The sequence below is a fragment of the Hyla sarda genome, chromosome 10, assembly GCF_029499605.1.
Source record: "Hyla sarda isolate aHylSar1 chromosome 10, aHylSar1.hap1, whole genome shotgun sequence".
Taxonomy (NCBI): domain Eukaryota; kingdom Metazoa; phylum Chordata; class Amphibia; order Anura; family Hylidae; genus Hyla; species Hyla sarda.
This window is the reverse complement of record NC_079198.1, coordinates 107810470-107830964: the sequence shown is the minus strand read 5'-3', so window position 1 is coordinate 107830964 and position 20495 is coordinate 107810470. Positions and strand designations below refer to the sequence as shown.

The 20495-nt window shown below is 45.8% G+C and overlaps 1 protein-coding gene across 2 annotated transcripts in view; it reads right to left on the bottom strand.

The window, feature by feature from the left end:
• Positions 1–19111, bottom strand: part of LOC130293877 (membrane-spanning 4-domains subfamily A member 4A-like) — a 54434-nt gene extending 35323 nt beyond the window's left edge. The window contains exon 1 of one of the 2 annotated variants that reach the window (XM_056543084.1): positions 19047–19111. In XM_056543084.1, coding sequence (XP_056399059.1) covers positions 19047–19054 — 8 coding nt within the window. In that variant the 5' untranslated portion in view covers positions 19055–19111. Of the gene's footprint in view, positions 1–7001; positions 7026–19046 lie in introns of those variants that run through there. The other variant, XM_056543088.1, reaches the window with a different exon arrangement.
• Between the last annotated feature and the right edge of the window lie 1384 nt (positions 19112–20495).

The following is a 20495-nucleotide window of genomic DNA, read 5'->3' as shown; positions in this document are numbered from 1 at the left end:
GGACTGAAGTTTACTTCAGTCCCGGCAGTGCAGCAGGGTTCCTGCTGTGTGATACAGCAGAGTCCCTGTTGCAAACTCGTGGGTGCCCTGGGCAGCACCCACAAGAACCATGGACGAGTATACTCGTCCTGGTGCGGGGACGTGCATCCGCCCTGGACGTGTATACATGTCCATGGTTGTTAAGCTGTTAAATATTGGCACCATATTTGCCATGCGCCAGTCCTGGGGAACAGTCCCTGTCCCTATAGAGTCCCTGTATAATAAAAAACAGGGGACTGTCTATTACATTACTTAATTCCTTTAGAACACGGGGGTGAATGCCATCTGGACCTGGTGATTTGTCTATTTTGATTTTTTGTGGGCGGCACTGTACTTCTTCCTGGGTTAGACAGGTGACCTGTACTGGGGAGTTTATCTCATCACACTGTATTTCACCTGGCATTTCATTTTCCTCTGTGAATACTGTGGAGAAGAATTTGTTTATTATAGGTGCACACAGCAGAGTTAGAGCCCCCCCCCCCCCCAAGTAGGTTCAGACAGCAGAGTTTTTCCCTTCCCCTCCCCTCCCCAGGTTGAAAATAAAAAAGCGATCTCCGTAGCAGGGGCCCGCATCTTTCCTCCTCCACAGTGCAGGCGCCGATGAGTGACATCATCGGCGCCTGCGCTGTGTGGGGGCGATGGTCACATCTCCTCTGTGTAAGTCGCAGATGTGACTCACAAAGACGGGAAGGCCTTCTCCTCTATGTGCGTGTACTGCACATACAGGAGAAGGCAGCGCTGTCTGCTGGGGATCTGGGACGAGTGTCCTGGATCCTCAGGAGCGGCGGCAGTGGGCCCTGTACCCGGCCCTCGGACAACGTTTGATCGCACCAGCTGGTCAGTCCGCCTCTGGTTCACACCACGTTTATGTTGTCCATCAAATATATCCGTCAGCATCACACTCTCAGCAGCGGGTGCCATTTATTACAGTAACCCTACTGGAGGCACTAGGTTTTCCACTGATATAGGTAATTTACCAGGACTCTACAGTTCGGTCTGCAGCGCTATTGATCCTTGTTAAATTGGCGCACCCTGCCAGTACTTTGACTGCACGGCCAGCAATTACCAGTTTGGAGTTGGTGCCAGTGTAAGCCATATACCGGCAACTTAAAAGCAGGTATTTTTGTTCTAGTACCGGGCAGTGGTAGATTAGGCCGGTGGATTTGGCTGCTCCCTTTCCAGGATGTAGGCAGTGTGATTACATAAGCCCTTGCCTACAGCCAAATTTGGGTACCAGGCCCGACTAGCTGAGGCTGGAGCTGCACCTAGTGAGGATAGCTTGGCACCTAGTTAGGACGGCGTGGGAGCAATCACTGAAGTAGTAAGTATATTATGTACAGTGGTGCACAGACAGTATATATATATATATATATGTAATTGCTAAATCAATGGAGAAAAATAGATGTCCGCACACCTACACATACATCTTGCATGAATATATATGTAAATGACAGGTCCATAGTGTACAATAGTGTACATTATTATCATAAAGTTCAAGCCGCTAGTCATATCATGGCCACCTGTATACAGCGGGTCCCTAACGTCCCTAGCATAAAATGGGCATCCACCATCATTGCCACAACGTCAGTGCCCATAGGGGGAATAGCCCAGTGGCAGAGCAGCAGTGCAGGCAACTGTGTCCCAGCCTCTTGGTCGTGGGCTCTGGACCACGGTAGCATTGGATGCTGCACACCACCAGTGTGAACAGATGATAAAATACACCTACCATGTGCTCGCTGTCAAAAGACTGGAAGACTGCTAGAAAACAGGGCCCTGTGCAGTTTCTTGCCAATTAAAGGGGTACTCCGGCGCTAAGACATCTTATCTTCAATCCAAAGGATAGGGGATGAGATGCCTGATCGCGGGGGACCCTCCGCTGGGGACCCCCGTGATCTTGCACGCAGCACCCCGATAGAATCAGTCCCCGGAGCACGTTCGCTCCGGGTCTGATTACTGATGATCACGGGGGCCGGAGCATTGTGACATCACGACCCCGCCCCCGTGTGACAACACGCTCCGCCCCCTCAATGCAAGCCTATCTGAGGGGGCATTACAGCTGTCACACCCCCTCCCATAGGCTTGCATTCAGGGGGCGGAGCGTGACGTCACACGGGGACCCCCGCGATCAGGCATCTTATCCCCTATCCTTTGGATAGGGGATAAGATGTCTTAGCACCGGAGTACCCCTTTAAATAGGCCTGGGCTGAGGGGGTGTATAAATTTGTTAAATAAAAAAAAAGATTTGGAGATTTTGGCCCCATGGCCGCTGTAAGACTGAATTCATACTCAGAGTTTACAGCTATTTTTCATGGTGATTTTTTTTTTATTCAAAAGTTCATAAAAATGCATGAGGGAGATTTATTAAGGGATTTAGAAGTTTTTAGTTTTTTTTTGCTTACAATAGGGCGAGGCTAGTGTATTATACACAGCTCATAAATGCAGTGTTTTTTTCTCTCTAAATATGTGTGATGGCCCAGTACAGGAGCTGCACCCCTGTACCCTAGCTGCCCCATCCGGCAGACTCCATCCTGTGACCCCTGGGCCCCCCCTCACCTATGTCTTGTATATATCACCTCCAATACCTATGTTATATAATATATTGTACATATGATGTGTTATACTTTTAAAAAATGTTGTCATGTGATTGTAACCAGGGATGGTACCAGTGACCATGTGACCTACAGAGTGACCTATGGGACCCCTCCAGAGTCTCCCCCATTTAAGCCCTGGGTGGAGCCTCTGCTCTCTTGTTCCTGCGTAGCTGAGTAAGGTCAAGTCCTGTAACAGTAGGTCTGGAGTCCAGAGGAGGCCTAAGGTCTACCACGCGACCACGGATACACAAGTCCACTACCCCCCAGGTCCAAGCCAAAACCTGGTAAGCTACAAATGGGGTATAGTCAGTCTTAGTCAAGTCAGTCCAAGTCAATCTGTATCAAGTCAGCGTGGCCGTGCATCAAATTGTCCAAGTCCACTATAAGTCCCAGCAAGCCCTGTGGTCTCTGAAGTCACTGGTCACCTCTTTGGGCCTAGCCAAGCTGTATCTGTTACACCTGTCTGACTCAGTAAAGCTGCCGTTGTTCCGTAACTTGGCGTCGGAGTCATTGTTTGCCCCCGTGCCTAGCCCAGGATCCAGTGGTATTCCTTCGGGTGGTGAGAGGATAAACTACTCCCTGGCATCACGAACACAAGGGGTTAATGCCATCTACCCCAAGGGTAATTCCATCTGTCCTCCTCACACCCTCACCACATATGACTATGTGTACAAGATACTGTACTATAATAAGTTGATTTATCTGCTTTATGCGCTAAACAATTACTTTTACAGTGATCCCTCAACATACGATGGTAATCCGATCCAAATGGACCATCGTTTGTTGAAACCATCGTATGTTGAGGGATCCATGCAATGTAAAGTATAGGACAGTGGTCTACAACCTGCGGACCTCCAGATGTTTCAAAACTACAACACCCAGCATGCCCGGACAGCCAATAGCTGTCCGGGCATGCTGGGAGTTGCAGTTTTGCAACATCTGGAGGTCCGCAGGTTGAAGACCACTGGTAAAGGAAGTTGTACTCACCTGTCCCCGCCGCTCCGGACCATCACCGCTGCCCTGGATGTCGCCCTCCATCCCTGTCACTGCGTCCCCAGGGTGTCTCCGATGCTCCGGCAAGGCCTCTGCTTCCCCGGCATCCTCGCTCTCTGTCGCCACCATCACGTCGCTACGCACGCCGCTCCTATTGGATGACCGGACGGTGTGAGCAGCGATGTGATGACGACGAAGGAGAGCGCCGACGATGCAGGGGATCCCGAAGAGGACGCGCCGGAGCCCCGAGGACAGGTAAGTGATCGTCAGCGGACCACACGGGGCACCGTAAACGGCTATCCAGTGGAAGCTGAAGCAGTCTGCGCTGCCGGATAGCCGTTTATGCGATGGCCCCAACATACAAAAGCATCGTATGCTGATGCTGCCTTCAACATGCGATGGCCTCTGAGAACCCATCGTATGTTGAAATGATCGTATGTCGGGGCCATCGTAGGTTGGGGGGGGGGGGTCACTGTATATGTTTTATACAAAACTTTGTATATCTTTGTATAATGAAAAAATCTTCAATAACACTTGTTGAACATTAAAAAAGTCATATAAGTTCATATTTCCTGGGCAGACCCATGATTGGTCCGTGCCGCCTGGCCAATCACAGCTGCCAATGGGAAAAATATGAAGACACAGAGCCGTAACTTCATTTTCCCCGCTGGGAAGCCAGAGAGTGGAGCGCAATGCTGCCTGCTTCCCTGGCTCCATTGTCACCCGCCCTTGCAGCATGACTACAACACCCAGCATGCTCTTACAGTGAGGACATGCTAGGAGTTGTAGTCGCGCAGCGGAGGCAGAAGACAAGCACATCTCCCACCCACGTTGCATGACATGCTGGGAGTTGTAGTCATGCGGCATGGACGGGGGATGTGCAGGCGGGTGACAAGCTTATCAACTGCCCCCGCCGCACGACTACAACTGCCAGCATGTCCTTACTGCAAATGTAACAAGAAGTTTTTGGTTTTTCTTATTTATTTCCTCACAAATTCTGAGAAATGAAAGTAAAGCAGCAGAAGAAGCTGAGGTTTGGCTGCTGTACATCATTTACATCAGGCTCTGAATGACAGTAGGTAATAATGGGGGAGATTTATCAAATCCAGTGCAGAGGAAAGGTGGAGCAGTTGTCCATAGCAACCAATCAGATCGCTTCTTTCATTTTTAATAAAGCCTCTGAAAAATAAAAGAAGCAATCTGATTGGTTGTTATGGGCCACTGCTTACCATAAATTCATATATATATATATATATATATATATATATATATATATATATATATATATATATATATATATATATATATACATACATTAATGCTTTCAACTAGAGGCCTAGCACAGCCTGTAATGTCATGTGATGTCACACATGTGATGTCACAATGAAGCATCGTGGTAAAAGGGCCCGCGCTGCCTGACAACTGTGTGGGTTGCTCAGTTTGAGTGTGAGGAGTGGATAGCAGAGCTATGAAGCGAAAAATGATGGAGTCCAGTGGGAGTGAGAGAGGCGGGGAGAAGATGGCCAGGATGGAGTCTGGGAGGTGTACCATCGGAGCAGTGAAGATGAGGAGACATCAGCTGAGGGCAAGACGACAGCAACATCTGATCCAGCCACAGTTTACATTCGACAAGGACGGGGACTGCATCATGACGGACGTAAGTCCTGATACCCAGCAGTTCACGTACGAGCCGGATGGTTCCTGTGTAATGAGAGACGTCTCTTAGGCCTGAGGAAGCTGTTTTTTTTTTTTTTTTAAATAACATCTATTGGGAACTCTAATTCCATCTCTAGAGTTTCCCAATAACATCTATAACATCCGAAGCTCCTGCCATCTATACAATCTGAGGCTCCTGACATCTATACAATCTGAGGCTCCTGACATCTATACAATCTGAGGCTCCTGGCATCTATACAATCTGAGGCTCCTGACATCTATACAATCTGAGGCTCCTGGCATCTATACAATCTGAGGCTCCTGGCATCTATAACATCTGAGGCTCCTGACATCTATACGATCTGAGGCTCCCCCGGCTTCTATACAATCTGAGGCTCCAGACATCTATACAATCTGAGGCTCCAGACATCTATACAATCTGAGGCTCCTGCCATCTATACAATCTGAGGCTCCAGACATCTATACAATCTGAGGCTCCTGCCATCTATAACATCTGAGGCTCCTGCCATCTATACAGTCTGAGGCTCCTGCCATCTGAGGATCTCATGAAGACTCATCGGGTGTCCTGGCTCCATATAGCACAAGATTCCAGTTTGGGATAAACTTTACCTCATCCAGAATTGTGCAGGCGCGGACGCCCATCTGATAGACACTTTCCATACTCTTCATGGCAACGTGCAACCAAGCATCCTATCTTCTCAGAAAGTACCAAATATTTATTTTATAATAAATATTGTTATATTTTTCCTATATTTAATGTATTTTATATTTATCCGCCAATTTCCAGTTACAAAGTAGATTTTTCAGTTTGGACAACCCCTTTATCTAGGTTTATTCCCAAGAATCTCATTAGGGGTATGTTCACACAGGAGTGAAATGCATGTGCTGCAAATTCCTTGCAGATTTTCCTAATTAAGTTCAATAGGGGATAAAACTCCCCAACAAACCTCCAGCATTTCAGACCTGGGTGAACATAGAAAGTTATCTTTAGTGATGCAACGAAATTTCAGCCGTCGAAAATAATTGGCCGAAAATGCCCCTTTCGGCCTTTTCGGCTAAGGGAATTTCCTGTCGATAATTATGGAAGGCGTGGCCTAAAGGGGGCGTGGTTTAAAACATATAAAGACTCCGGTGTAAGGCGCAGAACTGAGGAGAGGGCCCCTGTGCAAAGAATGTGCCTGCCCCCCCCCCCCCCAGCACTGTGCCCCCTTATGTACCTAGACCCCACTGGAGGGCCTCCACTTACCCCGTGCATGTAGTGTCGCCACTTGCCTTGTCGACCACAGTCCACGGCCCAGTGAGTACTCCCCCGGGTCAGCCCCCGTATCTAGCTGGGAGGCAGAGGGCAGTGCTCTCCTTTACATTCACACCCCTGGACTTAGCACGACACCCCTTGGCACCCCCTTGTTCCTTGGCTTCTTATCCTTAGTGATAGAAGTGACTTACAGGCAGGGCCAAACTGGGACCAAAAATAGGCCCAGGCATTTTAAAATAAACAGCCCATTTTTATGGTGGGGGTCTGACTCATGGGACCCCCACCAATCACCTTGGTTCAAGTGGTTCCCCAGATGTTGGAAAGCTGCAACTCCCATCATGTCTGAAGTGACTACAGCTCATGGGACAGTCAGGAGAATACACAATGATATCAGTGACTACAGCTCTGATGGGACAGTTAGGAAAATACACAATGATATCACTGACCTGAGTGACGTCTTCTCTGTTGTCTTTACTTTTCTTCTTCATCTGGTCCAGACACCAGGATTTCTTCCATCTTCTCTGCAGAGTCTGACACCTGGACATCATTGGTTCCTTAATTTGTCAGTAGATCCTCATCCTCTGTATGATGACAATAATCATTATAACCTTGCCAAATACTGTACCCCCTGAATATAATACTGCCAACCACTGTACCCCTGAATATAATACTGCCAACCACTGTGCCCCTGAATATAATACTGCCAAATAATGTACCCCTGAATATAATACTGCCAACCACTGTACCCCTGAATATAATACTGCCAACCACTGTACCCCCGAATATAATACTGCCAAATACTATTGCCCTGAATATAATACTGCCAATCACTATACACCACTGAATCACCCCATACACCCCACGCAACCCATCCTCAGTCTCCTCATCTCCCCCATACACCCCACGCACCCCTTCCTCAGTCTTATCCCCCCATACACCCCACACAACCCATCCTAGGTCTTCTCATCACCCCATACACCCCACACACTCCATCCTCGGTCTCCTCATCACCCCATGCACTCCATCCTCAGTCTTCTCATCACCCCCATATACCCCATCCTCAGTCTCCTCATCACCCCATACACCCCACGCACCCCATCCTCAGTCTCATCACCCCCATACACCCCACGCACCCCATCTTCAGTCTCATCACCCCATACACCCCACACAACCCATCCTCGGTCTCCTCATCACCCCATACACCCCATCCTCAGTCTCCTCATCACCCCATACACCCCACGCACTCCATCCTCAGTCTCCTCATCACCCCATACACCCCATGCACTCCATCCTCAGTCTCCTCCTAACCCCATGCACTCCATCTTCAGTCTCCTCATCACCCCATACACCCCACGCACCCCATCCTCAGTCTCCTCATCACCCCATACACCTCACGCACCCCATCCTCAGTCTCCTCATCACCCCATCCTCAGTCTCCTCATCACCCCATACACCCCATGCACTCCATCCTCATCACCCCATACACCCCACGCACTCCATCCTCAGTCTCCTCATCACCCCATACACCCCACGCACCCCATCCTCAGTCTCCTCATCACCCCATACACCCCATGCACTCCATCCTCAGTCTCCTCATCACCTCATATACCTTAAGCACCTCATCATTATTACACAGCTGACACCCCCTCTGTCTTTCTCATCAACATTAAACCCCCTAATCACTACACCCCTCACCCCCCCTCTGGTCCTCCTTATCAACACTACGCTCTCCCAGACCCCCAATCCTCCTTATTACACCACCAACCACTTCAACACCCCTCCTGTCCTCTTCATCATCATTACAATCCCCTCCCCCACCGCCCTGCACCTGACCGTCACTCTCCTCACCTTATCTGCTCAGTGATGCGGCCGTGTGAGGCGGGAGGGTTTGCTGCTCCTGTCGCTTCTGTCGGGGTCAGAGGCCATGACACGTGACGTCAGGGGCTTGGAACAGACGTGCGTGCCTGCGCGGGGCATGTCTGCTCCCATCAGCCCCTGGCCTGTCCGTCTCGCCCGGCCGGTTTAAAGGTAAATTACTGCTGTCAGCGGCAGGTCCGGGACCTGTTGCTGCAGCATAGAGTATGAAGTACTGGCAGGGGCCCTACAGGGGCCCAGACTGTGAGGCCCAGGCTGTGACCTGGGCTACTAGGTGGGCCCCCTAACACGCTGGGCCCCTGTGCAGCCGAATCGGCTGAACAAGTGATATGTCTGCCCCTGCTGTACAGTACATCAGGCAGTTGGCAGTACATGTCCTCCTCCCCCCCACAGGTCCTGTGTGGCAAGGTCTTGCCGCTCCATCATGGGCCCACTCACTCCTACCAGCAGTGCCGAGCGCTGGGAGGAGGTGACTTAACCCTTTTATGGCTGGCCGCCGTGTGTATACGGCACAGCCGTGCGGCAGGTGTATGAGTGGTAACATGGCGGGCATAAATGTCTGAACTATTAAAAAATTATGTTAATGAAACCGAACGGTCAGTGGCATAAATGTAAAAGAAATACAAACATCCAGAATGGTTGCTTTTTGTTCACTTAATGTAGCAGAAAAAAAAAGTGATTCCAAAAGTCCCATCAAAATAAAAAAATGATACAGATGAAAAATACAGATGACGGCGTAAAGAATTAGCCCCTATACAACCCCGTATATGGAAAAATTAGAACATTATAGGGGTCAGAAGAGAACATTTTAAGCATACTGATTTTTTTTTTTTTAAGATATAAGGGGGAGATTTACCAAAACAATCTGAGGAAAAATGGAGTAGTTGCCCATAGCAACCAATCAGTTTTAATCAGACAGGTGTATACCCCTATAGTGTGTCCTGGAGTCAATGTATGGTGAGCGGCAGTGCTGCGGCTCCAAGCCCGGCCAGTACCGTCTATAGCCACCTGTATGTGTTCCGGAGTCCCCTTCAAGTACATCAGTAACTAAAAAAATTCTGATAATACAATTTTACAAAAACTATATTGAAAAAAGTGGGCGGGGCAATGCATTTTCGGTTTTCGCCCATGCACAGCCAAAATTTTCTGTTTGAGCACAAAATTTCCCTTTCGGTGCATTCCTAGTTATTTTGATGCTATATTAAACTCACTGACTCTGACACAAATGGCAAATGACCTGTGGGACCTGCTTGGGGCCTGGATGGTAAAGTAGCTGATTGGCCAATTGGTCAGAGAAGGCCAAAAAGGATAATGCTATAGTGTGCCAGATATCAATATAATACTATACAATAGCAACATGACAGAAGTTTTATTTGTTAGGAATCCCAGTGCTGAGACCTAAAATGAATGGGCAGCAGAGTTAAACTGAGCGCTGAGCCCGTGTGTTTATCGTCAGCACCGATCTGCTCTGCACTGACAGTGGTGCCCAAGGTATTCGGGTCCGCAGGGGAAGTCAATAGAAAGGCGTACTCAAAAATTGTGACTTCTGGCAAAGCCATTTATACATTCCCACATATACAAAGTTGTGATGATTTTGTTATAAGAATTACCATCAGGTATTAAAAAAAAGAAACGCTATTTTCCAAGCATACAAATTCCCTCAGCCATGTTTAGTTTTTTTGTCCCATTCGCAGGCTTTTGGACTTGCATTCAAGGTTGAAAAGCTAAAGATAAGGCCCGTTTTACTTCAGAAGTTTCCATACAGGTCTGCATGCCAGGTTGTGGCAGGAATCAGATTTTTTTCATCAAAATCCACTGCTGATTTGCCCAGTGCAAATCCTAATATTGTGAACACCATTAAAAGGCCATGGACACTTTTGTATCTAATTATTTGCACTTGTTCCAATGCATAGAACAACCGATCAATAGAAAATCTAATCAACCGGGGGACCATGTAATACATATTGTTTTTACGTATGCTTATACAGTGCATTGTAAAAGTATTCGGCCCCCTTGAACTTTTTGACCTTTTGCCACATTTCAGGCTTCAAACAAAAAGATATAAAACTGTAATTTTTTGTGAAGAATCAACAACAAGTGGGACACAATCATGAAGTGGAACGAAATTTATTGGATATTTCAAACTTTTTTAACAAATAAAAAACTGAAAAATTGGGTGTGCAAAATTATTCACCCCCTTAACCCCTTAAGGACCGGGGGTTTTCCGTTTTTGCATTTTCGTTGTTTGCTCCTTGCCTTTAAAAAATCATAACTCTTTCAATTTTTCACCTAAAAATCCATATGATGGCTTATTTTTTGCGCCACCAATTCTACTTTGTAATGACGTCAGTCATTTTGCCCAAAAATCTACAGTGAAACGGAAAAAAAATCATTGTGCGACAAAATTGAAAAAAAAACGCAGTTTTGTAACTTTTGGGGGCTTCCGTTTCTACGTAGTACATTTTTCGGTAAAAATGACACCTTATCTTTATTCTGTAGGTCCATACGATTAAAATGATCCCCTACTTATATACCGTAGGTTTGATTTTGTCGGACTTCTGGAAAAAATCATAACTACATGCAGGAAAATTAATACGTTTAAAATTGTCATCTTCTGACCCCTATAACTTTTTTATTTTTCCGTGTATGGGGCGGTATGAGGGATCATTTTTTGCGCCGTGATCTGAAGTTTTTAACGGTACCATTTTTGCATTGATAGGACTTATTATTCATTTTTAAATTATATAAAAAGTGACCAAAAATGCACTATTTTGGACTTTGGAATTTTTTTGCGCGCACGCCATTGACCGAGCGGTTTAATTAATGATATATTTTTATAATTCGGACATTTCCGCACACGGTAATACCATATATGTTTATTTTTATTTACACTGTGGTTTTTTTTTTATTGGAAAAGGGGGGTGATTCAAACTTTTAATAGGGGAGGAGTTAAATGATCTTTATTCACTTTTTTTTTCACTTTTTTTTTTTGCAGTGTTATAGGTCCCATAGGGACCTATAACACTGCACACACTGATCTCTTATGCTGATCACTGGTTTCTCATAAGAAACCAGTGATCAACGATTCTGCCGCATGACTGCTCAGGCCTGGATCTCAGGCACTGAGCAGTCATTCGGCGATCGGACAGCGAGGAGGCAGGTAGGGGCCCTCCCGCTGTCCTGTCAGCTGTTGGGGATGCCGCGATTAGCCACGGCTATCCCGAACAGCCCGACTGAGCTAGCCGGCCACTTTCGGTTTCATAGCGCGCGGCGCCGTGATCGGCGCTGCGCGCTATTAGAGGCGGGTCCCGGCTTCACTATGACGCCGGGCCCGCCGTGATATGACGCGGGGTTACTGTGTAACCCCGCGTTATATCAGGAGAGCAGGACCAAGGGCGTACCTGTACGCCCTTGGTCCTTAAGGGGTTAAGTTAATACTTTGTAGCGCCATCTTTTGCTGCGATTACAGCTGTAAGTCGCTTGGGGTATGTCTCTATCAGTTTTGCACAGTTTTGCACAGTCGAGAGACTGAAATTTTTGCCCATTCCTCAAGCTCAGTGAGGTCGGATGGAGAGCGTTTGTGAACAGCTGGAGCTCAGTCAGGTTGGATGGAGAGCGTTTGTGAACAGCTGGAGCTCAGTGAGGTTGGATGGAGAGCGTTTGTGAACAGCTGGAGCTCAGTGAGGTTGGATGGAGAGCGTTTGTGAACAGCTGGAGCTCAGTGGGGTTGGATGGAGAGCGTTTGTGAACAGCTGAAGCTCAGTGAGGTTGGATGGAGAGCGTTTGTGAACAGCTGGAGCTCAGTCAGGTTGGATGGAGAGCGTTTGTGAACAGCTGGAGCTCAGTGGGGTTGGATGGAGAGCGTTTGTGAACAGCTGGAGCTTAGTGAGGTTGGATGGAGAGCGTTTTTGAATAGCTGGAGCTCAGTGGGGTTGGATGGAGAGCGTTTGTGAACAGCTGGAGCTCAGTGAGGTTGGATGGAGAGCGTTTTTGAATAGCTGGAGCTCAGTGGGGTTGGATGGAGAGCGTTTGTGAACAGCAGTTTTCAGTTCTTTCCACAGATTCTCGATTGGATTCAGGTCTGGACTTTGACTTGGCCATTCTAACACCTGGATATGTGTATTTGTGAACCATTCCATTGTAGATTTTGCTTTATGTTTTGGATCATTGTCTTGTTGGAAGACAAATCTCCGTCCCAGTCTCAGGTCTTTTGCAGAATCCATCAGGTTTTCTTCCAGAATGGTCCTGTATTTGGCTCCATCCATCTTCCCATCAATTTTAACCATCTTCCCTGTCCCTGCTGAAGAAAAGCCCAAACCATGATGCTGCCACCACCATGTTTGACAGTGGGGATGGTGTGTTCAGGAGGATGAGCTGTGTTGCTTTTAGGCCAAACATATCGTTTTGCATTGTTGCCAAAAAGTTCAATTTTGTTTTCATCTGACCAGAACACCTTCTTCCACATGTTTGGTGTCTCCCAGGTGGCTTGTGGCAAACTTTAAACAACACTTTTTATGGATATCTTTAAGAAATGGCTTTCTTCTTGCCACTCTTCCATAAAGAGTGGCCAGATTTGTGCAGTATACGACTGATTGCAGGGGCGTAGCTAAAAACCACAGGGCCCAGATGTGAAAAATTGTCCTGGGCCCCCCTACCCATACCCCACTCCCCCCCGACGACCTGCTTTCTCAATCCCTGACGACCCCCTTACTCGGCCTCAGCCGCACAAAGATATCAGTGACTACAGCACAGATGGGACAGAGTCAGGAGAAAACGGTGACTTACAGACAGGGATGGACTGGGACCAAAAATAGGCCCGGGCATTTTAAAATAAGCAGTCCATTTTTATGGTGGGGGGTCCGACTGATGGGACATCCACCAATCCCCTTTGTTCAAGTGGCTCTCCAGATGTTGGAAAGCTGCAACTCCCATCGTGTCTGAAGAGCCTCAGGATTTATGGGAGTTGTAGTTTTGCAACAGCTGGAGAGCCACAGATTGGAGTACAGCCATCATCACTGCAGAACATACAACTGACTACAGCTCTGATAGGACAGTCAGGAGAACACACAATATCAGTGACCTGAGTGACGTCTTTCCTTTTCTTCCTCATCCGGTCCAGACGTCAGGGCTTCTTCCAGCTACATCTTCTCTGCAGAGTCTGACACCCGGACATCATTGGTTCCTTAATTTGTCAGCAGATCCTTATCCTCTGTATGAAGACAGTAATCATTAGATTTCTGCCAAATACTGTACCCCCTGAATATAATCCTGCCAACCACTGTGCCCCCTGAATATAATACTGTTAACCATTGTACCCCCTAAAAATAATACTGCCAGACACTGCACCCTCTGAATATATTATTGCCACACACTGCACCCTCTGAATATATTATTGCCACACACTGTACCCTCTGAATATATTATTGCCACACACTGCACCCTCTAAATATTAGTGTTGAGCGGCATAGGCCATATTCGAATTCGCGAATATTCGCGAATATATGGACGAATATTCGTCATATATTCGCGAATATTCGCATATTCGTTATAATCCCGTTTTATTTTCGCATACGCGAAAATTCGCGTATGCGAAAATTTACATGTGAAAATTAGCATATGCGAAATTAGCATACGCGAAAATTCGCATATGCGAAAATTAGCATATGCAAATTTTCACGCGCCAGTCTCACACAGTAGTATTAGAACCTTCTTTACACCACACAAGCTGGAAGCAGAGAGGGATGATCACTGTGATGTGTATTGTGAAGAAAAAAACAAAAAAAAAACGAATATTCGTAATTACGAATATATAGCGCTATATTCGCGAAATTCGCGAATTCGCGAATATGCGATATTCGCGAATAATATTCGAATTGCGAATATTCGCGAGCAACACTACTAAATATATTATTGCCACACACTGTACCCTCTGAATATAATACAGGTATACATTTTACCACCTGAGTAAAAAACTACCACACACTGTAGCCTCTAAATATAACCCTGCTATACGCTGTACACTGAATATAATATAAATCTTCCTCCCGATTCCTTTGTTCCACCCTCTTTCCCTCTTTCCCCCTAGATTTGTAAGTTCTCTTCATGCTCCCCTGAACTCCCCCCCCCAAAAGTCCTTTCCCATTTAAATAACATCACTCCTCTAGCACCAACATACAGTCCCATGTAAATAACATCACTCCTATACCAACAATATACAGCCCCATGTAAATGACATCACTCCTATACCAACAATATACAGTCCCATGTAAATGACATCACTCCTATACCACCAATATACAGCCCCATGTAAATGACATCACTCCTATACCATCAATATACAGTCCCATGTAAATGACATCACTCCTATACCACCAATATACAGTCCCATGTAAATGACATCACTCCTATACCACCAATATACAGTCCCATTTAAATGACATCACTTCTATACCACCAATATACAGTCCCATGTAAATGACATCACTCCTATACCATCAATATACAGTCCCATGTAAATGACATCACTCCTATACCACCAATATACAGTCCCATGTAAATGACATCACTCCTATACCACCAATATACAGTCCCATGTAAATGACATCACTCCTATACCACCAATATACAGTCCCATGTAAATGACATCACTCCTATACCACCAATATACAGTCCCATGTAAATGACATCACTCCTATACCACCAATATACAGACCCATGTAAATGACATCACTCCTATACCACCAATATACAGTCCCATGTAAATGACATCCCTCCTATACCACCAATATACAGTCCCATGTAAATGACATCACTCCTATACCACCAATATACAGTCCCATGTAAATGACATCACTCCTATACCACCAATATACAGACCCATGTAAATGACATCACTCCTATACCACCAATATACAGTCCCATGTAAATGACATCACTCCTATACCACCAATATACAGTCCCATGTAAATGACATCACTCCTATACCACCAATATACAGTCCCATGTAAATGACATCACTCCTATACCACCAATATACAGTCCCATGTAAATGAAATCACTCCTATACCACCAATATACAGTCCCATGTAAATGACATCCCTCCTATACCACCAATATACAGTCCCATGTAAATGAAATCATGCTTGTCTCCATTCCTGTTGCTTTTTCATGGCAAAAATAATAAGGGAGATTTTTCTACCTTGTGCAGAGGAACAATAGAGCAGTCGCCCATAGCAACCAATCACATTTCAGCTTTCATTTTTCAAAGACCTTTTTTTTAAATGAAAGCTGGAATCTGATTGGTTGCTATGGGCGACTGCTCCAGTGTTCCTCCAGCATGCCCGGACAGCCATTCAGCTATTGCAAAACTACAACTCTCAGCATGCCAAAGCAGCCATAGGCTGTCTGGGCTTGCTGGGAGTTGTAGTTTAGCAACATCTGGATATCTGGTGCACTAGTTTGTAAGAGGAAGGCACTGTGTATAGTGAAAGTCCACCCCCCCCCCTCCCGTCCTCCTCCTCATCATTACCCCCCCCCCCCTCCCGTCCTACTCCTCCTCATCATCATTACACCCCCCCCACCCCCAAACCTAGCTCTACTCCCCTTCCTGAGCGGCGCTGCACGAGCCAGACGAGCCAGACAATGGTGAAACGTCAGACAAGAGGGATATAATTGGAGCTCGGCACTGTATATATGGACCCATGAGATGTATAGGAGCCAATAATAACAGCTAGTAGCAAAAAACATAAAAAAATATTTAAAAGACAGCCATCTAACCGATACCAATGCTGGATGCAGGGTACCTTGAAAGTAAAAACATTGGTCTGTGAAGCCAGCTAGCTGATCAACAATAAAATTCTAATAAAATCAGCTCATACATAATGCTATATAGCATTATAAACATATCTAATTAGGTCCATATATAGTGCTGTATTTTTAATATGTCACTGCCACCTAGTGGCCACTGAGCACCATTTTTCATTCATTCATTAATTCATTTATTTTGATTAAATAAAAGTTACATTTTAGTGTAAAGGAAATCATTTTGGGTGCCTCTATTCAGGGTTATCCCTGAGGGGAATTATTTCCCTAAGGAATTTTGTTTTGATTAGTAGTTGCCCGGAGACCCGCAAGGGGAATCTTTTTGGTAGTTTTGATGGTCAATATGTGTCACCAAGGCTCCTGGCCTTGGTGAAGTAAGAGCCGGTATTTATTCAGTATCTGTGCTGCAATGGGGAAACAAGTGCAGGGGGCCTTGGGGACACTGAAGGAGGCTGCCTGACAGGACAGCAGGAGCACGGGGTAACACCTCCTGTACTGGGCCACTAATATATATATATATATATATATATATATATATATATATATATATATATATATTATATGGTGAGAAGGTGAAGGGGATAATAGTGGATGGTCAATATGTGTCACCAAGGTTCCTGGCCTTAGTGAAGTAAGAGCCGGTATTTATTCAGTGTCTGTGCTGCGATGCAGATTGACACTGTGGCCGTAGTATGGCTGGAAGGCCAATCTGGGATGGCTCTTACTGGAAATGGTTAAGTGTAGGGTAGGGCCATTCCCCACAATCCAAGCGACCTTTTGTTGGCCTTAAAGCGTACCTGTCATAGTGCAAAAAAAAGTGATATGTTACTCAGGACCCAATCCTGATCATGTGCATATAATTTTTATGTGTCTCAGACCTATATATCCAGAGATATAAGCATTTATCTGCTGGTGAGTTACTTTTTCATTGTGCAGGCTGGAGGGGGCGTGTCAGTCTGTCTCCCTCACAGGAGCAAGCCTGTGCAGTCAGCCAATCAGTACTCTCTACTCTGTAACCCTTTCCTCTCTGGTTTTATGCTGTGTCATGTGTCAGAGGAAGATACTTGGAGCTTGCCTGCAGTAATCAGAAGACATTATGGTGAATTCATAGAATAGATCTTTATAAAATTAGTGCAATGATTTTTTAGATTAAAGTACAGCATTTTTATGAATACATGTTCTATCTGTTTTATCTTCTCCTAGTAAAGCTGGATGCTAATCAGCATAGCTGTCACTATGTGTGTCACTCATCTTTCACAAACTCCTGAATGTCTGATCAACTTCTTTGTCATTCAGGAGTCCGAGAAAGCTTTGACTATTTCAGCATGCTGGGAGTGGTAGTTTAATAACAACTGAAGCTGCAATGTTTGTAAATAACTGTGTTAGAGGAGTGTTGCCTCCAGCTGTTGTAAAACTACAGCTCCCAGCATGTCCACACATCCTTTATCTGTAGTTTTGCATACACTCAAAAGAAATCTCCTATACTGGATACCGGTATGCTTTACGGCCGGTATCCAGTATGCTGTAAAATCTAGACTAGTCTGTCTGGCTAAAAGACAGGGACCCCTAGTGCCGGCTATTTTGAGCTTGAATTTCAGGTGAAAATAAAAAAAAAATTTAACAGGTGTATATTGTGAAATGTCATATTATAATGAGTCCTGCAATATATGAAAAGTTTTTAACAATGACAGTGCCTCTTTAAAGGCAGCTTGCTTCACCAGCTGCGAGGGATTTGCATGTTGGAGCTCACTCTGCTAGAGTGGTGAGGTGGAATCTTCCCTGCATTTCCTCCAAGTTTGGAAGCTGGTGAGCAGCCTGCCTGGAGGCCTGAAAAAGAGTGAACTAACACCTAAGGAACGTTGGTGGACTTTGTTACTTTTTCTTTGAACTGCATCTAAGACGGTTTTTGCTGTTTGCTAAGTGTGAATAAAACACTGAACTTTGATTTGAAAAGTACTGTTTCCTTGCCTCTATACTGCAACCGCACCTATCTGCAAGAGTGAGTCATCACAATATATATATATATACACATATATACACACACACACACACACACCTTATGTAATTTCATGTATATATATATAAACACACACACACACATCTTATGTAATTTCATGTGACAACACTGAAGAAATGACTATATATACATCAGTAACGAGTTGTGGCCAGATTATGACCTGTAGATTTGGTTACCGGGTGACTAGTAGCTTAACTATGTATAAAACCACATGTTAGTGTAACCACAAACTGGAGGTGATGCCGCCAGGGGTGGACTGACAACACTCAGGGCCCCTGGACCAAAAAGTAAGGGTCCCCTGCGATGCTCCGCCGCTGGTCACATTTCTGCCCCTATTCTACCCAAATCCCTCCACCAGCCCTACACACAAAAAAAACTACATTTTATGTATAAGAAACGCTTTAAGGTAGGTAAAATAGTTTTCCATGACCAATAATACCAGTATAAAAGGAGAAAATATACACCACCACCCAATAACTGGATAATACCGCCATACTGTACTGAATAAAAACCACTATACCCAGACCAATATTCTATACAGGATCTGTATACAATATAAGTGATTATATACAGGACCATATGGTGGTAGATACCAGCTGTAAAGAGATCTGTATACTATATAAGTGATTATTTACAGGATCATATGGCGGTAGATATCAGCTGTACAGAGATCGGTATATAATATGTGAATATATACAGGACCATATGGCGGTAAACATCAGCTGTACACAGGATGTGTATACCATATAAGTGATTACAGTTACAGCAAGGGACTCACAAATACATCTTTTCTGATCAGTGGCATCCTCATTCCTTTTCTTCTCCGTCCAGATCAGACCGCTATATCGATCTCATACCATCTGTAGGACAAACAAGTCAGACATTTTTCCAGTGCCGTCCCCTCCTCTACACAATTTTTCCATCTATAAGCCCGCAAACTGTTATAAAGTCCTCCTTGGTGTCCTGCACAGTAATAGGGCGGGTAGGTAGGTAGCCAGGTAAATAGTTAACTAGGTAAGTAGATCAGGAAGCCAGATATGTAGGTAGGTGACTAGCCTGGTAGGTGGGTTGCTAGCTAGGTAGTTAGGCAGCCATGTATGAAGGCCAGGTATGTACATAGTAAGGTAGCCAGGTATGTAGGTAGGTAGCAAGATATGTAGGTAGGTAGTTAGGCAGCCAGGTATGTAAGTAGTTAGATAGCCAGGTATGTAGATAAGTAGTTAGGCATCCAGGTACAAAGTTAGGTAGCCAGGGAGTTAGTCAAGTAGGTAGCCAGCACCCCCCTACACCCAGTGGCAGGCAGCAGAGTTCCCCCACAGTAGGTGTAGGCAGCAGGGTCCCCCCTACAGTAGGTGTAGGCATCAGGATCCCCCTACAGTAGGTGTAGGAAGCAGAGTTAGAGTCCCCCTCCCAGTAGGTGTAGATAGCAGAATTAGAGTCCCCCCACCCAGTAGGTGCAGGCAGCAGAGTTAGAGTCCCCCCCCCTCCCCAGCAGGTGTAGGCAGCAAAGTTAGAGTTCCTCCCCAGTAGGTGTAGACAGCAGAGTTACAGCCCCCCAGTAGGTGTAGACAGCAGAGTTAAGAGCCCCCCCCCAGTAGGTGCAGTCAGCAGAGTTCCCCGCAATAGGTCTTGGCAGCAGAGATAGAGCCCCCCCCCCACCCCCCCACCCCCACCAGGCACAGGCAGCAGAGTTAGAGTCCCCTCAGTAGGTGTAGGAAGCAGAGTTAGAGTTCCGCCCAGTAGGTGTACTGTAGACAGCAGAGTTAGAGTCACCCCCCCCAAGCAGGTGCAGACAGCAGAATTTGAGTCCCCCCCCCCCCCAGTAACATAGTTCATAAGGTTGAAAAAAGACCAGAGCCCACCAAGTTCAACTTATAACCCTAATGAGTCCCTACTGAGTTGATCCAGAGGAAGGCAAAAAACCCTCATACTCTAGGTAAAAATTCCTTCCCGTCTCCAAATATGGCAATCAGAATAGATCCCTGGATCAACCTTGTGTCCCTATAGATCTAGAATCCATAACCTGTAATGTTATTATTCTCCAAAAATACATCCATACCTCTTTTAAATTATTTTACCCAGTTAACCATGACCACCTCCTCAGGCAGCGAATTTCACAGTCTCACTGCTCTTACAGTAAAGAACCCCCGTCTGTGCTGGTGTAGAAACCTTCTTTCCTCTAGACATAGAGGATGCCCCCTTGTTATATATACAGTCCTGGGTATAA